Source organism: Cetorhinus maximus, chromosome 9, assembly GCF_964194155.1.
Source record: "Cetorhinus maximus chromosome 9, sCetMax3.hap1.1, whole genome shotgun sequence".
Lineage (NCBI taxonomy): Eukaryota > Metazoa > Chordata > Chondrichthyes > Lamniformes > Cetorhinidae > Cetorhinus > Cetorhinus maximus.
This window is the reverse complement of record NC_135887.1, coordinates 12,023,934-12,045,000: the sequence shown is the minus strand read 5'-3', so window position 1 is coordinate 12,045,000 and position 21,067 is coordinate 12,023,934. Positions and strand designations below refer to the sequence as shown.

The window sequence follows — 21,067 nt, the reverse complement described above, 5'->3', positions numbered from 1 at the left end:
CCTGAGCAGGTGCCTTTCTCACACTGGTTGGCATATTGTGCATACTGCAGAATAATGGAGGATCAATTAGTATTTCAATCACTTCTCAAAAAAAATTGAGCAACTCACAGAATAAAGTGCACAACTCAAATCAATATTTTTCCTCTTAATAAATTTTCTCTGTTCCAGATCATAAGGTGGAGACACCTGCTGCCATATTGTTGCAGGCAACAAATTCCATTCAGTACCTCACCGAATTGCCCATGCTTCATACGTGACCTTAGACAATGAGCACTGGCTGGCTATTCCACCACATTGGGTTTCTTGTCATTGTTCCCAAGCCCAATATTGTCATCAGTCCCAGTCCACACACGTTTCCCAGCAAAGGCAACTGACCAGCAATCAGGAGTGTGAACACTGCCTAATTTTTCTCCTTCACCCAACACCTTCCTAATTTGTATAGCTCAGTCCAGTTACTCACTATGCCCTCCAAATACCTTAAATATATTTACTACCTTACCAGCTTCTGGAAGTTTTAGGGGGGTACAGCAAGTGGCACCATGAAGCAAAGTAGAAACCCAACACAATGAAAGCATACAGTATTGAGGGAAATACTCTGTAGGCAACATAACCAGAAAGATGAATCCATCTCATTTTGAAAGGTTTGAAATAAAGTTGAATTTCTTTTTAAATAGAGAATCATGATTCTGCAAGTTTCAATAAGGTAAAATGCTGGGGAGGGTGGCATGTGGGGGGTGGGTGGGGGGGGGAAATTATACAAACTGTACAAACTATTACTTTGGAGAATCTGTAAAGGTAATTACTTTCATTTGCCTTGATACCATTAATGGTTTCAGGAGGAGCAAAGCTAAACTATGATGATCACTTCCTTTCTAAAACAAAACTAGTTCATTACCTGGATTTAAGGGGCACATTTCAAGTACTCCATTTTTACCACCAGGGTGTCAATGCTACAAAGCAGAATAGAGTGTGACATTATGAATTACTGTTTGTCTGTGGGAACATGGTCTGCTGACTGATCCAAAATTAATAGCAATGAACACCGGACAAGTTGAATTGTCCATACCTGTATTCCAGAGAAACAAAGTCCCAATACTTGCAGATAAAAAATAGTTAAATTCCACATTTGAAGACTAAAATAAAAAGCATAAGATGGGTAACATTTCTATAACACTCCAACTTAAGAGCAAAACCAAATGACAATAGTTACAGAAGAGACAGTACAGTAAGAGCCAGCACCAGCTTGTATATGATGCTCATTTTCAAGTCCTCAATAATATAGGGGAACAACTTATACACCAGTGCAATGCAACACCAATGTGATTCAGAGCATTCCTTAAAACAAGGTTGCAACTTTAGATGCGTTTATATAGTAAATTATGATTTCCGGGCATGTAGATTCTAAGAAAAGTGCAGATACTGTATAACATTTCAAATACCTGCACATTCTAGGCGTTCCACCTAGGAACTGTTTATTTTTCTTGCTGTCTGTCCTTGCTCAGTGTAATCAGTTCAAATTGTACAAATGGATGCAACATTAAGCAGTGGTGACAATATACAACCAAATAAGTGAAAAGCAATTCTTCAGCCTTTCACCAATTAAAATTCATTTCGTGTTCTTGTTCTGACAGAACAGGATCCATTAAGTAGAACCGCTTTGTCTATATACATATTTAGACATTAGTATGTGTGTCCATTTTTCAACACAAATTACCAATATATTCCCAGATGGAGGTACAGGAATGATACAGACAGATGTATAACCTACCTTTTAACTAGTCAATAAATCCAGAGCCTGGACATTAGACCACAATTTTACATAGTCAGAAAAACCACAAAACTGATTTTTTTTTCTCCTTGGAGATAGACCACTCAACATCTCTTCATCTTCTTCGTAGAATTAACAGAAGATCCTGGGTTTAATTCATTTCAGGTACCAGCATATCTGCTGGGAAATAAGGTCCTAACTCATCCATTGCTACCGTGGCACTTGCTTCTAATATCTTTCACCATGGTGGAGACGTCGGCAAGACCTGGGACAGAAAAGGCACACTCTCCACAGGCCTAATTGTTATATTCACTGGACTTGCGGCAGGAGCTGGAGTGTGGCAAACCTCACCGGTGTCTGGAAGAATAAAGGATTATGAGGGAGGAAGATGAAAAAAAGTTCATTAGCAAACAAATATTCTTTAAAAATTTAAAGCTTTTAACTACGAAAGTTTGCTCAATTTAAAGATGACGTTTTCTTTCTCCGTCCCAAATAAGTGAAGTAAAATAGACTTTTATCAAAGTTCCTGTTTCTAGAGCTTGGTTTCTGGTAAAAATAGGAGGACAATTTCTTAGTATTTTCACTATTAATGTTATGTTAACTGCCTAGTATCAAAGTGTTTACGACGTGGGAATATATTAGTCAGTAGTGTGGATATTCAAAGCCTGGTAGGATATCAAGTAAATACAGAAATTATGTACATATTTCCAATGAAAAAAAGTTTCTATCTTTAAAAAAGGTTTTGCTCACATCCACTTTTAACATAATTTCAATTCGAAAAGTCTTCAGGAATTGGTCACTGCAGAGCTATGCACAAAAAAAGTTCCATTCAGATAGTGTACATAACAATTGGAAATCAATAGCACATACAAGAAAGTAATCATTAGCACAAAGTGCCAGTTAACAACAGGGTTCTATGAAATATTAATCTATTCAATGTGGTTTTACCATTTATAAATCATCAAATAGTTATGGTATAGATGAAAACTGTTTTTGTTCTTTAAAATGAATTTGTAATACCACAACATTATAGCAAGGTGAGCACTGTGACATTCCAAGCAATATATTAAAAAGAGGGGAAACCAGGAATGTCACGATTTATCAGGAAGGGTCAAAAACAAACTATAATCTTTAGAAGGAAATAAAGCAATATTCACTTAGATAACAAGTGAAGTGGAGTGGTAGGTTATGTACTTGCAAGCGCAAAACCCTTTGTGGAGAGGCCTTGAGCCAGGCTATGCATTATTTTCTGGAGGGACAGCGTAAAAGGGGATATGGAAGAGAGGTGTCAAAACAAAAGCCAAACTCTTTCGCATTAGGGGTAAAGTGAAAGTAACTAAGTAACCGGCTCCCACACACCAAAACAGCGGATCAAAACCAACAGATAAAAAGCCTGCGAACTCACTCCCTTGATTTGCTTGGAAAAAATTGAAGGGGCAATACAGAGTGAGCTCAAAAGGGCCCTGAAAGATTGAAGCAGCACCATGTGGAGGGAACCAAAAGAATTATGAGGGCAACCAATGTTAGATATTAAATGGGCAGGAAAAAGCCTTTTTTGCTGCTCTACTTTTCCCCTCCAGCAGTAACTTCATTTGCCCTAATTCTGAATTCAAACTGGGTCTCTTTAAAAGAAAAAAGTGCTGGCAAAGATATGGAATTCCCAATAGCTTGAGAGAATGACAGCAGCAGTTAATTTCAATGGAGTTTCATCGACAGGTACATAGCTGAATTTATTTTCAGTCACCAGTGGATCTCCAATGGTGTTGCTCATGGAAAGTCAGAAAGCAAATTTTCCTCAGTGCTGCTACAGGTGCGTGTATGGGGATCTGCAGCTTTTTGGAGCATACAGAAGTCCACCTAAAGGCTGAAGTACACAGCTGCAGGTGTGACTGTGTCACAGAAAATGATGCCCAAGGAAGAAACAATCAGCAAGCATATAAAATTAAATATATTCATGATGTGTTAAAAATCTTACACCTACACAGATTTCTTATCAACTTTTGCCATAATAAATGCCTTCAGTCATATTTATAACAAAAGTGCTGATGTAAACTCGCATGCTGGAATTACACCCTTGCAATGTGGGCATGCAGCACCAACAATTTATAATGGAAATATAAAAACAAGGATAAAATGGATGACTTTAAAACGATGACTGAATTACAGCTGCATTACCATCGTCCAATTACCCATGTCATCTACCTCTGATTCACCTGAAGACTTGGTTTTAACCACCCCTGTGTAACGTCATGGGAGATAGACTAGTTACACACAATTTATCTTTTTAATAGCTGAGCAAACACAAGTTAATCGGAAATTTAGGCCAATTTGTAACCGATTATCAAGCTACCTAAATCAAAATTGGGTCAAAGGAACCTTCACCGAATAATTCAAATAAAATTGTCAAATTAATATCCAGCAATTAATGAAATGGGCACAAGGATCCCTCAAACAGAAATGCTGGGGGAATACTATCACTGTTAAGGTAAACAACCAGCAGTTTCCCCCAAAATTATTATATGCCACTGAAATGCACCCACATCATCAAGCAGTATTGGAAGGAACACTGCCAGCTACGACCCCTCACAATCTTTCTACAAGTTAATTCCCTCCCCTGCACAACAAGACCACAGGCAACCCAACAAGCCTTGCAAACAAAGCTCGCAAGTTTTTTTGAGTCCCAAGGCTGCCTGTCACTCCAACTCACTTGCCTCAGTTTGGTAAGTTTTGTCAGTTCTCAACTGGGCTGCTAGATGAAGCGCCACGCAGTACCAAGGCATTCCATGTCAGGTGGGGTGAGGTGGCAGGAAAGCAGGCAGGATCCAACTCGCCCCATTTCAATTGCGTTTCCTGCTGGCCAATTGTGGAGTGGCATTGACAGTAGCTGTAGTGAAGTCCTCCCCTGAAGGGGGATGCGAGGGAAAAAGTGGCATCCATGGGAGGAAAATCTAAATTAAAAAAGCAAACTCAGGCAGTTGAAACTATTAAAGCTCGTCATAATACTAACAAAATAATAAGCAGTGTCAATTTTAATTTCTAACGTCTGTTCTAGTCAGTGAATTGAAAACGGAAATTTAGAACTAGAGTTTATAAACTTACTGGACAGCATTTTAGGAAATGTGTATGAAATAAAATGTTCCAATCCCAAAACATAGCAATCTTTAACTCATAATAAAGGATGCCTTGCAACATAGTAGTTACCAGATATAAAACTGGATATTGATACAAAAACATTCGATGGAAAAATAAAATACATAGACAGACATTAGTACACAACATATTCAAAGCTACCAAGACAACGCTGCCACTCCCAGGACACTTTTGAAGCTTTGCATTGGAGTAAAAAAAGACTTGCCAAATGTACCCCACGTAGCATTACAGTCTAATTCAGTGAAAGACCACCACATACATTGTACAGATTAAGTGAATAGGTTTAACTGTTTAAAGCCACAGGTAGTCTCTAGTTATTAAAATCTATTCACTGCTTCAGCTTCTACTTCTTGTGAGTTAGCTACTGATGTCAGGGAATAGACAGCAGTATAGGTCTGAATGTCACCATTTTAACCAAGCGCAAAAATTAGCCCGGTTTCAGTAAAATCACGAATCGCAAAGTTGAAGTCTAAAGATTAAATCTCAGCAACTTTCAAATTGCTGAATGTAACTTTTGTTCCTCCCTGTAGACCTGGCATTTTGTATGACTGCCAGCACCATGACCTATAGTTATCAACATGTTCAAAATCTACCTCACCCCCACAATTTTCTTTCCTCCTTAATATTCTCCTACAGGCGTACAGTCTGGAACTGTAGCAAGACCATTGTTTTAAAGAGCTGCAATTTTAAATGTTTCATTGAATGAACTGGCTGGCCTCTATTTTATACTCCAGCATGATGCCACCACCAAACACATCTTCCCTTCACCCCCCCACCGGCAGCATTCCGCAGGGATCGTTCCCTCCGTGACACCCTGGTCCACTCCTCCATCACCCCCTACTCCTCAACCCCCACCTATGGCACCTCCCCAGGCAAACACAAAATATGCAACACCTGCCCCTTCACTTCCTCTCTCCTCACCGTCCAAGGACCCAAACACTCCTTTCAAGTGAAGCAGGATTTCACTTGCATTTCCCCCAACTTAGTCTACTGCATTCGTTGCTCCCAATGCGGTTTCCTCTACATTGGAGAGACCAAACACAGACTGGGCGACCGCTTTGCAGAACACCTTCGGTCTGTCCGCAAGCATTACCCAGACCTCCCTGTCGCTTGCCATTTTAACAATCCACCCTGCTCTCTTGCCCACATGTCTGTCCTTGGCTTGCTGCATTGTTCCAGTGAAGCTCAACGCAAACTGGAGGAACAGCACCTCATCTTGCGACAAGGCACTTTACAGCCTTTCGGACTGAATATTGAGTTCAACAACTTTAGATCCTGAACTCCTTCCTCCATCCCCACCCACTTTCCGTGTCTTCCCCCTCCCTTTTGTTTTTTTCAATAATTTATATAGATTTTTCTTTTCCCACCTATTTCCATTATTTTTAAATGTATTCCACCCATGGTTTATTTCACCCCACCCCCACTTGCTTGTCCTGCTCTCCAATCTTAATTAGCACATTCTTTTAGATAATATCACCATCTTCAACACATCTTTGTTCTTTTGTCTGTGACATCTTTTGGTTATCTCCTCCTATCACTGCTTGCTTGTCCCAGCAACACCCCCCCACCTTAAACCAGTTTATATTTCACCCCTTTCCTATTTCTACTTAGTTCTGTTGAAGGGTCATGAGGACTCGAAACGTCAACTTTGTTCTTCTCCGCCGATGCTGCCAGACCTGCTGAGTTTTTCCAGGTATTTCTGTTTTTGTTCTCTATTTTATGTTCCTTGCATTAAGCACCCCCCAAGTCTGATATATCATGTTCATTTGCAGAATAAAGTTCCTCCTACTCTGTCCCAACATCAGAAAAAGGCCAGGTGACCAGGATTGCTGGCTTGTGTCAAATTCTAAGCAAATCCACAAGGAAATGGGATGAGACTGTCCAAATTAATTTCATGTAGGGCCTTTATGACCAGAGAGAGAGAGCCTTCCGTTATATCAGTCAAGGTATGAGACTGTCCAAATTAATTTCATGTAGGGCCTTTATGACCAGAGAGAGAGAGCCTTCCGTTATATCTGTCAAGGTTGGAATTCAAACTCAAGTTCCCAGAGATGAAAGCACAGTGTGCAAATCTAACACAATATCCAGTTCTATCAGACCGTTTTAATCAAAAAGAATTTCTCAACACAACTTCAATAGCCATGTTGTAAGTAAGTGATCAGCTCCAGCTCTCCTGCTGCTCTCAGTGGCCATTAAGTGCAAGACAACTGCCTCCTGTATGTGGAAAGCCTATCAACTCAGTATTATTTAGTTGAGGCAGCAGAGATTGGTAACACATCATAAGGGAAATGAGTGTAAAATCAGCATCCAATCACTGAATGGCATTTTTATGTCCGAGCTCAAATGTACTGCACCACAATACTGTTGGGCTTCTGACTTTTAACATGACAATAGTGCAAATAATGAGCAGAAAGCATTTTAATGCTTAAGAAATGCAATAAGCGTTTATGCTAGATTTTATATGGATATATAACTAAAAGGAATTTTGTTGATAATGTTCAGAATAATGGATTAATTTTTGGGGCATTTTATTTCAAGAGAAATGTCATGATAGTGGAAGGATTTGCTAAGATGATACCAGGGATGAGAAGCTATACTTATGATAATGGAAGAGAAAAACTGGGGCTCTTTGTATTAAAGAAAGGTTAAGTGGGTTGAGGATTATGAAGGGTTTTGATAAAGTAAATGGGGAAAAAACTATTTCCATTCGAAGCAAGTTGGTAACGTGGAGGTGCAAATTTAAGATCTCCAACAAAGAATTAAAGGTGAAGCTGGGAAAAATTCGAGTACATGAAAAAGTGGTGAAAATAGAATCCACAATAAAAGGGTAGTGGATAAAGATTTGAAAATTTAAAATGTAAAAAGGCATTGGGTAAGGCCAGGAGAATGGGGCTAAGTGGGTGTATTTGTCAGAGCCTGGATAAATGCGATTTCTGAATAGGCCAATCTGGTTAAAGATGGAAGGCTTCCTTCCCTAAGGGACATTAGAGAACCATTAACTATATGCTGAATGCATTCAATAATTTTTGATTTTGTTACACAAAAGCAATGGACAAAAAGTCAGCATCTCCCCAACAGCAAATTTAAATCATTTGGTTGCAACTAATTTTTATTACACTCCTTTTCTTCTGATCTTCCTTTAAAAATACAATTCTTTGTTTAATGGCCATTTCTCAGTATAGTACTTTGCTCAAGTGGCCATACTTTGTATATCAACTTAAGAGTATTATAACAGGATATTCACCAATAGGAGTGTAACACCCAAGGCCAATCACATTCTTACCCAATGTTCAGAGATATTCTCTTACAGCAGGTGCTTCAGAAATGTTACAGCTTCCTTCCCCTCCTTAACAAAGCATTTATATCAAAGGTTTCAGATCTGAATCTTAAAAATTGTGGGGACCTGTAGTTTCGAGTTTTGAACACCAGAATGCAGTTAATTGACAATTAAGCTAATGTTATTCAATTGTGTCACCTTAAAATCTTAATCTCACAATTGAAGAAAAATCTCCCATCTGCTCAAAATAATTAATTATTACCACCAAGCCCAAAGATGACTAATATTTCTAGTTGCGAAAGAATTTATATAGCACCTCATTCTCAGAAATGCACCAAATGTATACTCTCAAATTGCAGTCATTATTCTCATAAAGATAAACATGATAGTCATTTTGCACACTGCAAGATTCCACCAAAGGTAATGAGATGATTGATCAGTTTTATTGACGGTATTGTTTGAGGGAGAAATGTTGACTTAGACACTAGATGACTTCTACAGTTCTTTGAATACTGCCATGAGATCTAAAAAACATCCACCTGAATGAGTGAGACATAGAAAAGAACTCGGTATGACACTTCACCTGAAGGTTGCTAGTACCAGAATACAATAGTTCCCTCAAAGGATCGACCTAGATAGCATGTTCAAGTCCTGGGAGTCGGACTTGATTCCATGACTTTCTACCTCAAAGCTGTTAAGTGCTACCAACTGGGCCGGGCTTAACTGAAGATCTTGACACATGCACACATCTTCAGTAACTCAATGTGGGTCAGCATCCTTTTATTCCAGGAGCTTAACCTTAAATGACAGCTAAGTAAATCAGTACTCAGCCAGATAAGAAAGAATTCAGAACATCCCAAATAATTTTGCAACCAGAGGATTACTTTAGAGGTATAGCCATTTTTGTTTAGAAAAACATGGCAACTAATTAGCACACAGCAAGGCCCCACAAACATAAACAAATGGAAGATGACAATCAGATTTTAGTGACAACTGAAAGGGGATGCTGGTCAGGGCACCCAGAGATCTTTGTCCTCCGATCTGGATATTGCCATATGATCTTTTATGTCACACTTGGGGTGGTAAACTTGGCTTTGAATTGACATCTCATCCAAAAGACTGACAATTTAGCATTCCCTCAGTATTATATGTTAGTGTATATTGTATAATGAAATGCATAGTAGTATATGGCAATACTAATTAACTTGAATATTGCTGGGAAAAACGAGACATACTGTTGAAGTTTTTGTCTTGCACTCATCAGGTCAGATCTGCAAGAATACCAATTGTAAAGGGAACAACAATTTATACTGCATGAGAAGAGGGTGCTGAATGGTTGGCAAATGGACTCTGATTGGTAGAGACATTGCCATGGAGAATGCACCAGTTAACTGATAACTGGTAGTTAACTGTCAAGCTTTGTTTAAATTCAAGCCAGACAGGTTGACTATGAATCAGGGAATGGTTGTCACCTATTTTACTTTGTTGAAAAAGGAGCAATGTGTGTACATGTTCATTCTGTCTGCAAAGGACAGGGCCCTGTGCATTAATATATGTAGCTTCTAACATGTGTAAGTGAGCCACACTGTGAGCCCGATTGATAACTGGTTGTCAGTGTAATTCTTAGCACAATCAGGATTGATTAGCAAATGCTGTCCAATTGCAGAATCACATCTAATGTTGAACACTATGTTTTGAGTTTTGCAAGCATGGGCTGGTTGGGTACAGTCAGTGCTTTGCCTGTTGCGAACAATCAAAGGGACATGCTGTTTGACATGATCCACCAGTCTTTGGGACGTATGGCCTGCATACCTAGCATCACACCGGCACTGAAATTCATATATCACATTACTCATTTCTGTGAATTAACTAACGATTTAGGATTAGCTTTCATGAATGAAACTACACTGATCTTATCAAGTCAACTGCTGACTTTAAAAGAAATGTTATCAACTAAGCATATAATAGGGCTCTACCCAATGTTTCTTGGTGGTGGCTGGCGCTGGTAATTAACTTAAACCAGTAGTATTTCCATAAACCCAATGTGGAGACATAAAGTGAGATCAACTTTGCATTAAATAGTCCTTTCCCATTGACTATCCATCATCTTGAAGCTGTGCTGCTTCCAAGCAGTCACCAGTTAATATAACCCCAAAAAGCCAGATTGTGTATCACTTTAAGTTCAAGACATAAAGGATTAATACAAAATCCGAGATACAGGGTATTTAAATCCCCATCGCTTCTTAAATTAATGTTCCATATAAACTGGAGGGTTATTTTCATAAATTGCAAGTATATCTCAAAGAGATAATGGATAATTTGAGGCTTAAAATAAATTTTGCAACCCAAACTCTTTTGGTCAGAAATTAGAAAAGGAGCATCAAGCTTAAATGGTTTCTGAATTTTACATCACGATTATGTAACATGATTTTAAAACTTTTCTGTGACTCCAGCAAAAACTGCATTTCAGATCAGTATCTAATTACATCAAAACGAAATGCCCCCTTTATTAAGGCTTGTATTTCCAGAATTACATATTTAAACACACAAACTACCCTGCAACCTCACCATCCCCCCACCTCCCCATCCCACCCATTATCCCCACAACACAAGAACCCCAATAGAAGGGCAGACTTTAGCTACAAAATGACCTGGTAGGAGTGGAGCATTCTCCAGGTACACGTTAAGGAGATGCTTGCCTTTTAAAGCCACTGCTGCCACAGAGGGGGCACTGGAAGTTGGAGTCTCTCCCATGTGACTTTTCTTGTGGCCAATCAGGTGGTTGTGGGACTGACATTGCAGGCCACACTGATCACACACAAATCTTTGAGACTTGTAATGGACACCATGGTGATTTCGAGCATGGACCCGAAGGTAGGCAGCCGTGGTGAAACCTACACAAAAATAGGGATTTCAGGTGATAAAAAATAAGCACAAACACCTTTACATCCACAATCTTTGGGATATTAAAAGTCTGATTGACTTTGTTCAGATAAAATCATACTGTTAACACTTTTCATAATGACAAAGACATTTCAGGATTACAATAATGAACCTTGTTATATTATAATCTGAAATACAAAATTATGTGCAACATTCCTTTAGAATCCTTATACAAATGGTTGCATCAACAACATTCTGATCGACTGTTTCCAAATATTTCCTTCAATAAATTGCCCTCTTGTTGCATGAAATCATACAATACAGCAGTTCAACCATTTTAATTCAAAATGGCATCTGTGAGTAACCTTATTGGAAAAGCATTTAAGAGTTACAACATACATGCAGCAATTGAGTGCTACAACAGGGCTCAGTGACCCTGGGCTAGTAAAGGGAAAGGGTTGGAGGGAAAAATAGATCCCACTCTTGATCGCTATCTCATCGCCTCTTCAGGCAGGTGTGTGTGTGTCAGGATCCAGGTGAATACAGAATTGCTCCAGCATGATGTCTGACATAATTGAAAAACCTGCCAAGACATGTAACTTCCAAGCTCACAAAGGAAGATGATCATTTGTTACATGTGGAATTATACCCCAGTAAGGGCCAATGTCATCTTTGGGAAATAAGGCAGAAACTTGAAAACAAAAGCTGTAAATTACAAATAGCTAATAGACAACATTCCTGTTAATATTATTAGGTGGTATTACAAAAAAAGGGAAAAATCCAATAACTGGAAACAGCATGTGATGGTACAAACCATGTCCAAAGGAAACTAAAAATAAATCAATGGGAGGTACTTCATGGATTTAACACAGATTTTAAAAATCATAATGGAGCAAATAGAGAGGCTTCTTTGACAAATCTTTAGGACCTGATGGTTTTAGGTTGGAAAATTGTGAATGTGTTTGTAATAATGTTCCAAAGCTCTCTAGTCAGGTAATGTCACCTTGCATTAGAAAGTTCCTCTATTATTTAGGACTGGATGGGGAAAAAGGAACCAGGAAAACATAGACCTGTCAGTTTGACATTGGTTGTAGGGAAGTGACCACAATTTATCAGAGACGGAGTGACTGAGCTTTTAAACAAGTTTGCGCTGATCAGAGATTCAGAATGATGGAGATCTGACTCCACTGATAGACCTGGTCTCCCAGGCAAATTCCCATTCTTCATGCTTTAGTGCAGAGAAATGAGTAGAGACATGCTATCAAATTACAATGGGTACTTAGTCGATGTCCATACTTGTATGCTTTACAGTACAGGGCACTGAATAGCAGTCGAGAGCAGCAACACTGACTGATGGCATTTTTTTCCTTTTCCCTACTTTAAGGCACTTTAAGACCAGTTGCAGTGCAGCTTCAAAATCTCATCTGAGATTAATTGAGTAGCGAGCAGAGATATAAACTTAGGACTTTCTTGATTTGTACAGCTCAGCTATCATTAGGCACTGTGCTTACGCACTGAGCCGTGATAGCTGTAAAGATATGTTACCCTGCCATGAGACACTGCTAGAATGATTCTGTGGACGGGATTTTTACGCTTGATAAACTTGAGGTGTCAAAAGAAACTTAACGTATATTGGGGCAAGGGGAGGGGAAAAGACTTTGTTTTTTAAAAAAAAACTCTTCTGATGCAATGCTCATCACTACCGATCCTTCAGAATGGAGGAGAGGGCACTTTCAGCTGGATTTCAATTCTCTGCAACCACCAAAAATTTTAAATTTACAATCAGGTTGGCAAGGAAGACAATGCAAGCAGAGATAGCTCAGGTACTGTCAGAGCGTATTCTTCCCAAAGATGGGAGCCAAATAGCTTGACAGAGAACAAAACTTGCAGGGTTTAATTGAGAGGCTGCACTGGGCTTCCAATCTGAAACTTTTATGTCAACAGTTAAGCAGTCCGCTGCTCATAACTGCAGGGTAGAATTTATTTTTTTGCAGGGAAGGAATAGGAGGAAAGGGGGAAGGGGAATTTATTTTCTAGTTACACTGCATTTATTACACAAAAATGGAAAATGCCACCATAGCACCACTGTGAATCAAACCTCTTCCAAATGCTTTCCAATTTCACTAATGCCTGAATGATGACAGGGAACTGGTGAATAATGAAACTATTGATGTCAGTAAGTGGCAATGATAGAAGAACCATGTTTAGCAAGTTTTTTCCGATCTTGTCATTTCACATCTTCCTGAATTATGCTTATAAGGCGGTGTTTAAAAGACTCAATTATCGTGGTGATTGACTACAAGTTCCCCATATCAATTAAAGTGAGTTTACTGGGACCCAATTTGCTTAAAAAAGCACCTCCATTCAAGCTTCAAATACAGGTGACGGTTTTTTTAAAAAATGATGGGCTAAAGCTATTCCCAGTTTAAACTGCTGGAGTTTAATAAACTGATTAACCGAGAAAACTAACGTGAAGAAAGTTTTACCATGATACATTCACCAAGAGGTACAGGAATATTTTGCTCAGCTCCACAAACAGGGGAAAATGAATTTAACACCAAATATGAATTATTTTTGTAACGGATTTCCACATCATATTTTTCCAGACTTTTATATTGCCAATCAGCCTATGTATGCATTTAAGGCTATTCTGGAAATCTGCAAAAAAAAATACTATACCTTTGTTACAAACATTGCAGTTGTGATTTTGGTTGTGATTATGCATTTTGATGTGGTTGGAGATGTAAGCTGCACTCAGCAGTTTACCACAGATGTGGCAAGACACCTTCCCCTCATGGCGTATCATGTGTGAACGCAGGCGGTCTTTGGTGGCAAAAGCTGCATCACAAGTCTATAAGGACACAAGTCAGGCATTAACATTTTATTTTCTTACAAGCTTTTATAACAGCTTTCCTTTCAAATCGAACTACCGACTATTTAGAAAGGTCAGAATATTTAACAGTCTGACGCCACTAAATAACTTAATCATTAAAATTCCTTTGAGGTCATTCTTTTATGCCTTGGAAGCAAAAACTAGCTCCAGAAATGTTAATATATTCTATTGATATTCTTTAGAATTTGGCCAATACAACATGAAATAAATGATCCTTCCATAACTTGTACCAATTCTTCAGGTCTCTGCACTTGCAGACAAAAGTATTTGATCCATACAGCGTACAAGAGATATTCCGAATGTATTCTACAGATAAAGGCGCAGATGGGCAGTTAGAGCACGAATGTTACAAATTGGCAGGACACAGTTCCATCCCTGCAATTTCCCACAAGGCAAATTCCTGATCTCAGCCACACTATCAGGGAGAAACTGAGCAGATGAGCACGAAGTAATAATAAAAAAGAAAATGAAGCAAGTCACCATGGGACACTCTTACAATCCTGATGGCTGGTTAGAATGAACTGACAGAACCCAGGGAGCAGGGAGGCTTGCTAGATTGCCTAGCTGGGGAATGATCACAACAAAATGAAATGAAAAAGGACATGAAGCCTCATGCATTTTAAAAAAATTTGCATCTTATTAAAACTAGGCTGACAGTTCACCAACTGAGAAATGTGGCAGAAGGTTTTTAAATATAAACCCTTATGGACAAGGTTGAAAAAAATGACTTGCTTATTAGGAGATATTGAATGATCTATTTATTTTCTCTTAAGAACTGAGCCTGCCATTTTGGGTCTCCACCTGTTTTGGCACTTGAACTCAGATACAGGACAGTTAGCCAGTGCCACATCTAGTACAAAGAACAAGAGTAAATTATTCAGCCTCTTGGGCCTGTTCTGCCATTCAATTATGTCATGGCTGATCTGTTTCATAATCCATTTACCCTCCTCAGTTCTGTAATCCTCAATGTACAGAGTAGATTTAACACAACCAATTATTGCCCTATGCGAATACATGACAGATGAAATTCAACACAGAAAAGTGTGCGGTGATGCATTTTGGTAGGAAGACCAAAGAGAGAGAATTCAAGCTAAATAGAGTTTTAAAAAGGCTGTAAGAGCAGAGACAGCTGGTGGTGCTAATGCATAAATCTTTGAAGGTGACAGGACGGGTTAACAAAGAAGTTAATAAAACATATGGGGTACTGGGCTTTATGAACAGAGGCATAGAGTACAAAAGCTGGGAATCAATTCAAAGCCTATATAAAACACAAGTTTGGTCCCAGCTAGAGTATTGTATCCAATTCTGGGCACTTTAGTAAGGCCATGAAGACTTTGGAGAGAATACAGAAATTGTTCCAGGAATTACTAGTTACGTGGATAGACTAGAGAAGCTGAGGTTGTCCTCCTTAGAGCAGAGAAAGCGAAGAGGAGATTTGATAGAGGTATTTAAAACCATGTAGGTTTAGATAGAGCAAATGAAGAAACTGTTTCAAAAGGCTGAAGGGTCAATAGTCAGAGGGCACAGATTTAAGGTGATTGTCAAAAGAACCAGAGGTAACATGAGGAAAAACTTTCTACACAACGAATGGTTAAGATTTGGAACATACTGCCTAATCAGGCGGAAAATACAGATTCAACAGTAGCCTTCAAAACAGGACTGGATAAATACTTGAAGGAGGAAAAAACTGCAGAGTTTTGGAGAAAGAGGAGAATGGAACTAATTGGATCACTTTTCCAAAAAGCAGGCACAGATTTGATGGGTCAACTTGCTGTACTGTTCTATTCTGGGTTTTACTCTTACCTAACAAAAATTTAAATCTCAGTTAGACATTTTCAATTAACCTAGCCTCAACAGATTTCTACGACTCTTGAGCAATGAGGCACTTTCTGACATCATTCCTGAACAGCCTAGCTCTAATTTTAAGGTTATGCCTCTCGCTCTGGTCTCCCACACTGAACAGTTTAGTGCTGCCATCCTCGATGGTGAGCAGGGAAACGTCAATGCTTGTCAAGGGCAAACCATCCCAAACAGAAAAGATGCCTTTTCAGCTCATGCACCGACATTCCTAGAACTGATGCCAGCTGAGTAGCTCCCTGAGCAGCATGGAAACCTAAAACAAAAAAGTCGGAATGGGGAAAGGAAATAAAACAGAGCTGCATCATAATAATGCACTTGTTCAAAAAAATATTCTGACCTTACTGGACAGTGTTGTTCTCAACACTACTCTTTGGCCATCTTCTATAAACATCCAAGCTTGCCTTTCTCCTTTATACCATATCACCTGGTCAAACTGCCCATTTTTTCTCCTCCTCAAATTCACCCTCACCTCACAAAAAATCTTTAGGGCTTCAGAATCAGAGAGAAAAGTAATTCTCAAAATATCACTTACCTACCAATTCAAAAAAAATACCAGTTCTAGTTTTCCCCCCCTTTAAATCTCGGAAGATTGTCTCACCAAGGATATCTGGCACCTTTGCGGCAACGTCAAGTCACACATTGGTTTAATCTCAGTTTATGGAATCCCCCCCACCACCAAAACAAAACTGGTAACATCAGAGCAGTTTGGAGTAACAAGCTCAGAAACCCAATTTAAATATGTGCAGCTTTGTTTATTTTTTTCCCTTGAACAGGAAGTACACTGGTTAGAGGCCAAAACGGCAAAGCAGGTAATTGTGGTTCCTCGTGAACAACAGGCAGATATTAGACTATTAGATTTGCAATTCTCATCTCAACTTGCATTTGGACTTAGTACTTTGCCAGTCTCCAAAGGAGTGGCTGGGGAAACTGGGGTGAAGCAGAAACAGCGAGCCTTTCCTGCACACCTCAAATCTACTGGCAGGTCATGTGAGCTGCTGCTCTAGGAGCACTCGGCAATGGACCACTCCAACCTCTCCCAAATGAGGATAGCAAATGCGTGCAGGAAAAAAAAATATGAAGTAGTAGTTTTACTGAAAGGTGAACAGTTTTGGAACTTGTGACATTCTTTTGAAACTAACAATCTTTGAACATTGATCCACGTGGACAACACCCCTTAATTGACTTTAAGACAGAAAAATAGAAAGTTACTTGACATTTGAAGGGTCTCTCTGTGGAATGAACATGCTTGACATGACAGCTCAGATGATCAGGCCTGGACAGAAAAGAAAGACCACGGGTTAGATTGAAACAGAATGAATGTTTTAATTTTATAATTAACAAAAGATCCCCTTGCTGGCTCCATAAGCATATGAACCATGCAGGACAATACTGGATACAACCAGAAAGCTCTAAATCATCAGCCTGTGCTGTTAACTGATTCCCATCAGGACAGCTGTATGGGGTTGCTATAACTGGCTTCAGTTGCTCTGGACTAGGAAGAAAAGTCAGTCAGGATTCAGCTTTGGATCAATACCCAACAATTCAGATAATAGCCAGTATAGATGTAGTTAGAAATTAAAGTATTAAACTAAGCCAAAGTTGTCCAATTGGGTGCGCTTGTGGGCCACATTCCATGGAGCCTTGGCGACCATATCTAGTTTACACTTACTTTCCTGTTCATTTACATATTCCTCAACTTACTGTTACTAATAGAGGTTTATTTCTTTTTATTCATTCATGGGATGTGGGCTTCGCTGGCTGGGCCAGCATTTATTGCCCATCTCTAGTGTCTTTGAGAAGGTGGTGGTGAGCTGCCTTCTTGAACCGCTGCAGTCCATGTGGTGTAGGTAGGGAGTTCCAGGATTTTGACCCAGCGACAGTGAAGGAACGCTGATATATTTCCAAGTCAGGATGGTGAGTGACTTGGAGGGGAACTTCAAGGTGGTGGAGTTCCCGTTTATCTGCAGTCCTTGTCCTTCTAGATGGTAGCGGTCGTGGGTTTGGAAGGTGCTGTCTAAGGAGCCTTGGTGAATTCCTTACAAGTGGTAAATTTATTACAAGTTACCCATTTAAAACAACTTTTGAAATGACAGGCTCATAAAACCCAAATAGTAAAAGTAAATATAAGAAACATAGGTGCAAACAGGACTGAGCCACCTGGACTGAGGGCTGGATGGCCAAGACTCAAAGGCTCCATCTGACCCTAGAGCTGCAGCCTGCCCAGCTCCCTCCAAGCTGCATGGGTGCTTGGCTACGCAGCAACCCTGAACGTACCGCACACAAAGAAAAATTAGAGGGTACATTACCCTGAACTATGCATTTATTTTGCAGCCAGAGGCACAAACCTTTTTCCAGAGAGAAGAACAGTGCCAGTAATCAGCTGTTATTCTCAAATTCAACTGGGACATGGTCTGTGTACAAAAAGAAAACGTATACAGAACAAGCCTGAGGCAAAAAAAAAACATCCTCTCAAGTCACAATCAAGAGTCAAGTGTAGCTTTGAATGGATTAAAGCAGTGGGATTAAGTGATGGTACTGTGCTGACAGTAAATGCACAGGCACAGTTGTTGCCTTCAAACGCCACAATGAAAGCAAGTGTTGCTTTTTGATACAAGTTACTTACTTTCATATTAGTTGGATACACTCGTCACAGTGACAAGCAATCAGGATTTTATCCTGAATATTTGTTTATTCCAATAGATATGAAGGTCAGCAAAAGGTTTCGACAAAGCAACAAATTCTATTATGTTGTTGGCAGTCCATTACCTATCAAACTTCCAAAGCTTATAGTCAAAATATTTTTACATCTTGCTTGCAATACCAAATTTTATTTTAATAAACACAGTGAAAAGCTACTAAACACAATTTTCAGAATGAAGCATCCAAGTGGGCAGTTTCCCCAGATCTATTTGGCTAATGTCACACACACACATGCTAGAATGTTGTCAACAACGTACAGAACAATTCCCTCAAAACAAAACTATGAATATAATGCTCGTACTTTACCTCATCCCACATGTAATGACCCCCACCTATCTTTCCCATCTTTACTAGCTACCCCTAGCCAACAGCTCCCGAACCCTCTCTTAACTTACCTGGAGAATCCTTTCCCACAAAGGCTGCAGATGTATGGTTTGTTGATGCCCCCTTCGTGTGAGCGCACGTGGTAACTCATGCGGTCCTTCCTCTTGAAGCGTTGCTGGCAAACCGGGCACTCGAATGGCTTTTCATCCGAGTGAGAAAGTTTGTGCCGGTTGAGGTGGTAAACGTCGCGGAATGCTTTTCCGCACAGTTCGCAGCCGTGGTTCTTCTTCACTCGCCTGCTGGCATTCTTGCTGGTCGTGACTGCCGGGGTGCTGCTGGTGACAGTGGAGGTGGAAGCGTCGGTTGAAGTCAGCATCCCCGCAACGGTCGACACCAATGTTGTCGTGCCACCGATGCCAGGTGCCGATGACATCAGCGAAACCATGGTCGGTACTTTCCTCGGCCGTGAGACCAACTTGATTCCTGTGTGGCATGACTCATGTCGCCGGAGGTGATAACTGTCTCTGAATGCCTTGCTGCAGTAACTGCAAATCACGGGTGTTCTGGTCTTCTCCTTCTTCTCTACCGTAGGTTTGGGTGCTTCTTTGGGATCCGGGGTCTTCTGAGGCTGGGGCAGTGCTGTCACGGGTGCTTGCTCACGTGGCTCGGTTGATGAATGCAATATTGGCAGAAGGCTATTCTGCACGTGCTGCTGGTGTTGCTGCTGAGAGATATCGGTTGCCTACAAAATAGAAGTGAAAATTAGCCACGCTTCATTCTAGACCCTTACTGTGCATGTGAACTTACCCATCACTCCCCATTTTGTGGACTTGACAATTTGTGTTTAAAGCATTTTATGTTGGGCTCCATAGTTACATAGACTTGGAGTTTTCCCCACTTTCATTCCCTACCAGTATATTCAACGAGCAGAGAAAAAGGTTACACAAAAGAAAAAATAGCTAGTTGTATGGATTCGTGCAACCTAGACCTGTAACCACTTGATAAAAGGCTTTGTGGAATATTATCACTTTGGTTATATACTACCACACTGGGAAATTAACAAACTCGCATTTCCACAATGCCTTACATCCTCAAGATATATCGAAACATGGCGTAACCAATGAAGTACATTTGAAGTGTAGTCACTATTTTGTGGGGAAACGCAGCAGCTAACTTGCCCAAAGGAAGTTCCCTTAAACATCAAACGAGCTGAACAAGTTAATCTGGTGTTGGTTGAGAACAAATGTTGGTCAGGATACTGACTTTTCATCTTCTCAAAATCTTTTCTATCTACCTAAATAGACAGATGGGGTCACAGTCTAAAATCTCATCGGTATGAAATTTATGACTTGGGGCTTGCAATACAAAGCAAGTGTATTTTATAACTTCAGCAGCTTCAAAAATTGTAGAATCTCCCAGGTGCAGATCAGCCTTAGCAGTCACACACGTACCCGTTGGACCCCTACCAAACACCCCAAGTGAAGAACATGGGCATCATCGCCTCAAGGGATGAACATGCAACTTAAAAATATTCTTGTCTAATTGGCAGGCAAAGCAACTTGTTCCATTTCAGGGCATTTTCAATTTCTGCAATGCAAAAGTTACCAGTGCTCAAAAGTTCCAGGGTCCCTAAATTAAGACTCCATTCAAAGTTTTCAATATTTTTCACCGTTTTATATTGATAATTGATTTTAGATAGTGCAACCTGATGATAAATCACGGAGTATGGGTATTTGGACAAGATTCCAGGAGGCCCGAACACTGCCCCAGCATAGTTTAAAATAATAATGTGCCAAAGTACACAAAAGGGATTGCCCTCAGGATGGAGATGAGAGCTTGTCCTCAACGACTGTGCTGTGTTCACTTTTACCAATACTACTGTGGATACATGGATAGGAGTAAAGCAGCTGGTTACGTCCTAGTATTGGTTCCAGCTGGCCCTGGATCAGACTGGCAGCTATGTCCTTTAGGACATAACTAACAGTTGTACTACAAAGCTATTTTTGGTGGTAGACACTGAAATCTCCCCCTACAAAGCACATTTTCTGCCCTTGCTTCCATAAGAGCTTCCAGCAAATGATTGTTCAACATGTAAGAGAATTGATTCATCAGTTGAATGTGGAGCGGCGGGGGATGTATCAGCAGGAGGCTTCCTCAAAGTCATGAAACTTCACGGGTCCAAAGTTGATGTGGCTGACTCCCAAGGTCACAC

General features: G+C 39.9%; 1 protein-coding gene across 5 annotated transcripts in view; it reads right to left on the bottom strand.

Annotated features, from left to right (window-relative positions):
• Positions 1-1,586: 1,586 nt before the first annotated feature.
• LOC144684368 (vascular endothelial zinc finger 1-like) overlaps positions 1,587-21,067 on the bottom strand; it is a 35,362-nt gene continuing 15,881 nt past the window's right edge. For 2 of the 5 annotated variants that reach the window (XM_078548057.1, XM_078548056.1), the window contains 6 exons: positions 18,927-19,597; positions 17,041-17,104; positions 13,758-13,929; positions 10,895-11,089; positions 4,480-4,716; positions 1,587-2,125 (listed from right to left, as the gene is read on the bottom strand). In XM_078548057.1, the coding sequence (XP_078404183.1) occupies positions 4,499-4,716; positions 10,895-11,089; positions 13,758-13,929; positions 17,041-17,104; positions 18,927-19,597 (1,320 nt within the window). In that variant the 3' untranslated portion in view covers positions 1,587-2,125; positions 4,480-4,498. The remainder of the gene's footprint in view (positions 2,126-4,479; positions 4,717-10,894; positions 11,090-13,757; positions 13,930-17,040; positions 17,105-18,926; positions 19,598-21,067) is intronic. The other 3 variants (XM_078548058.1, XM_078548059.1, XM_078548060.1) reach the window with 3 other exon arrangements.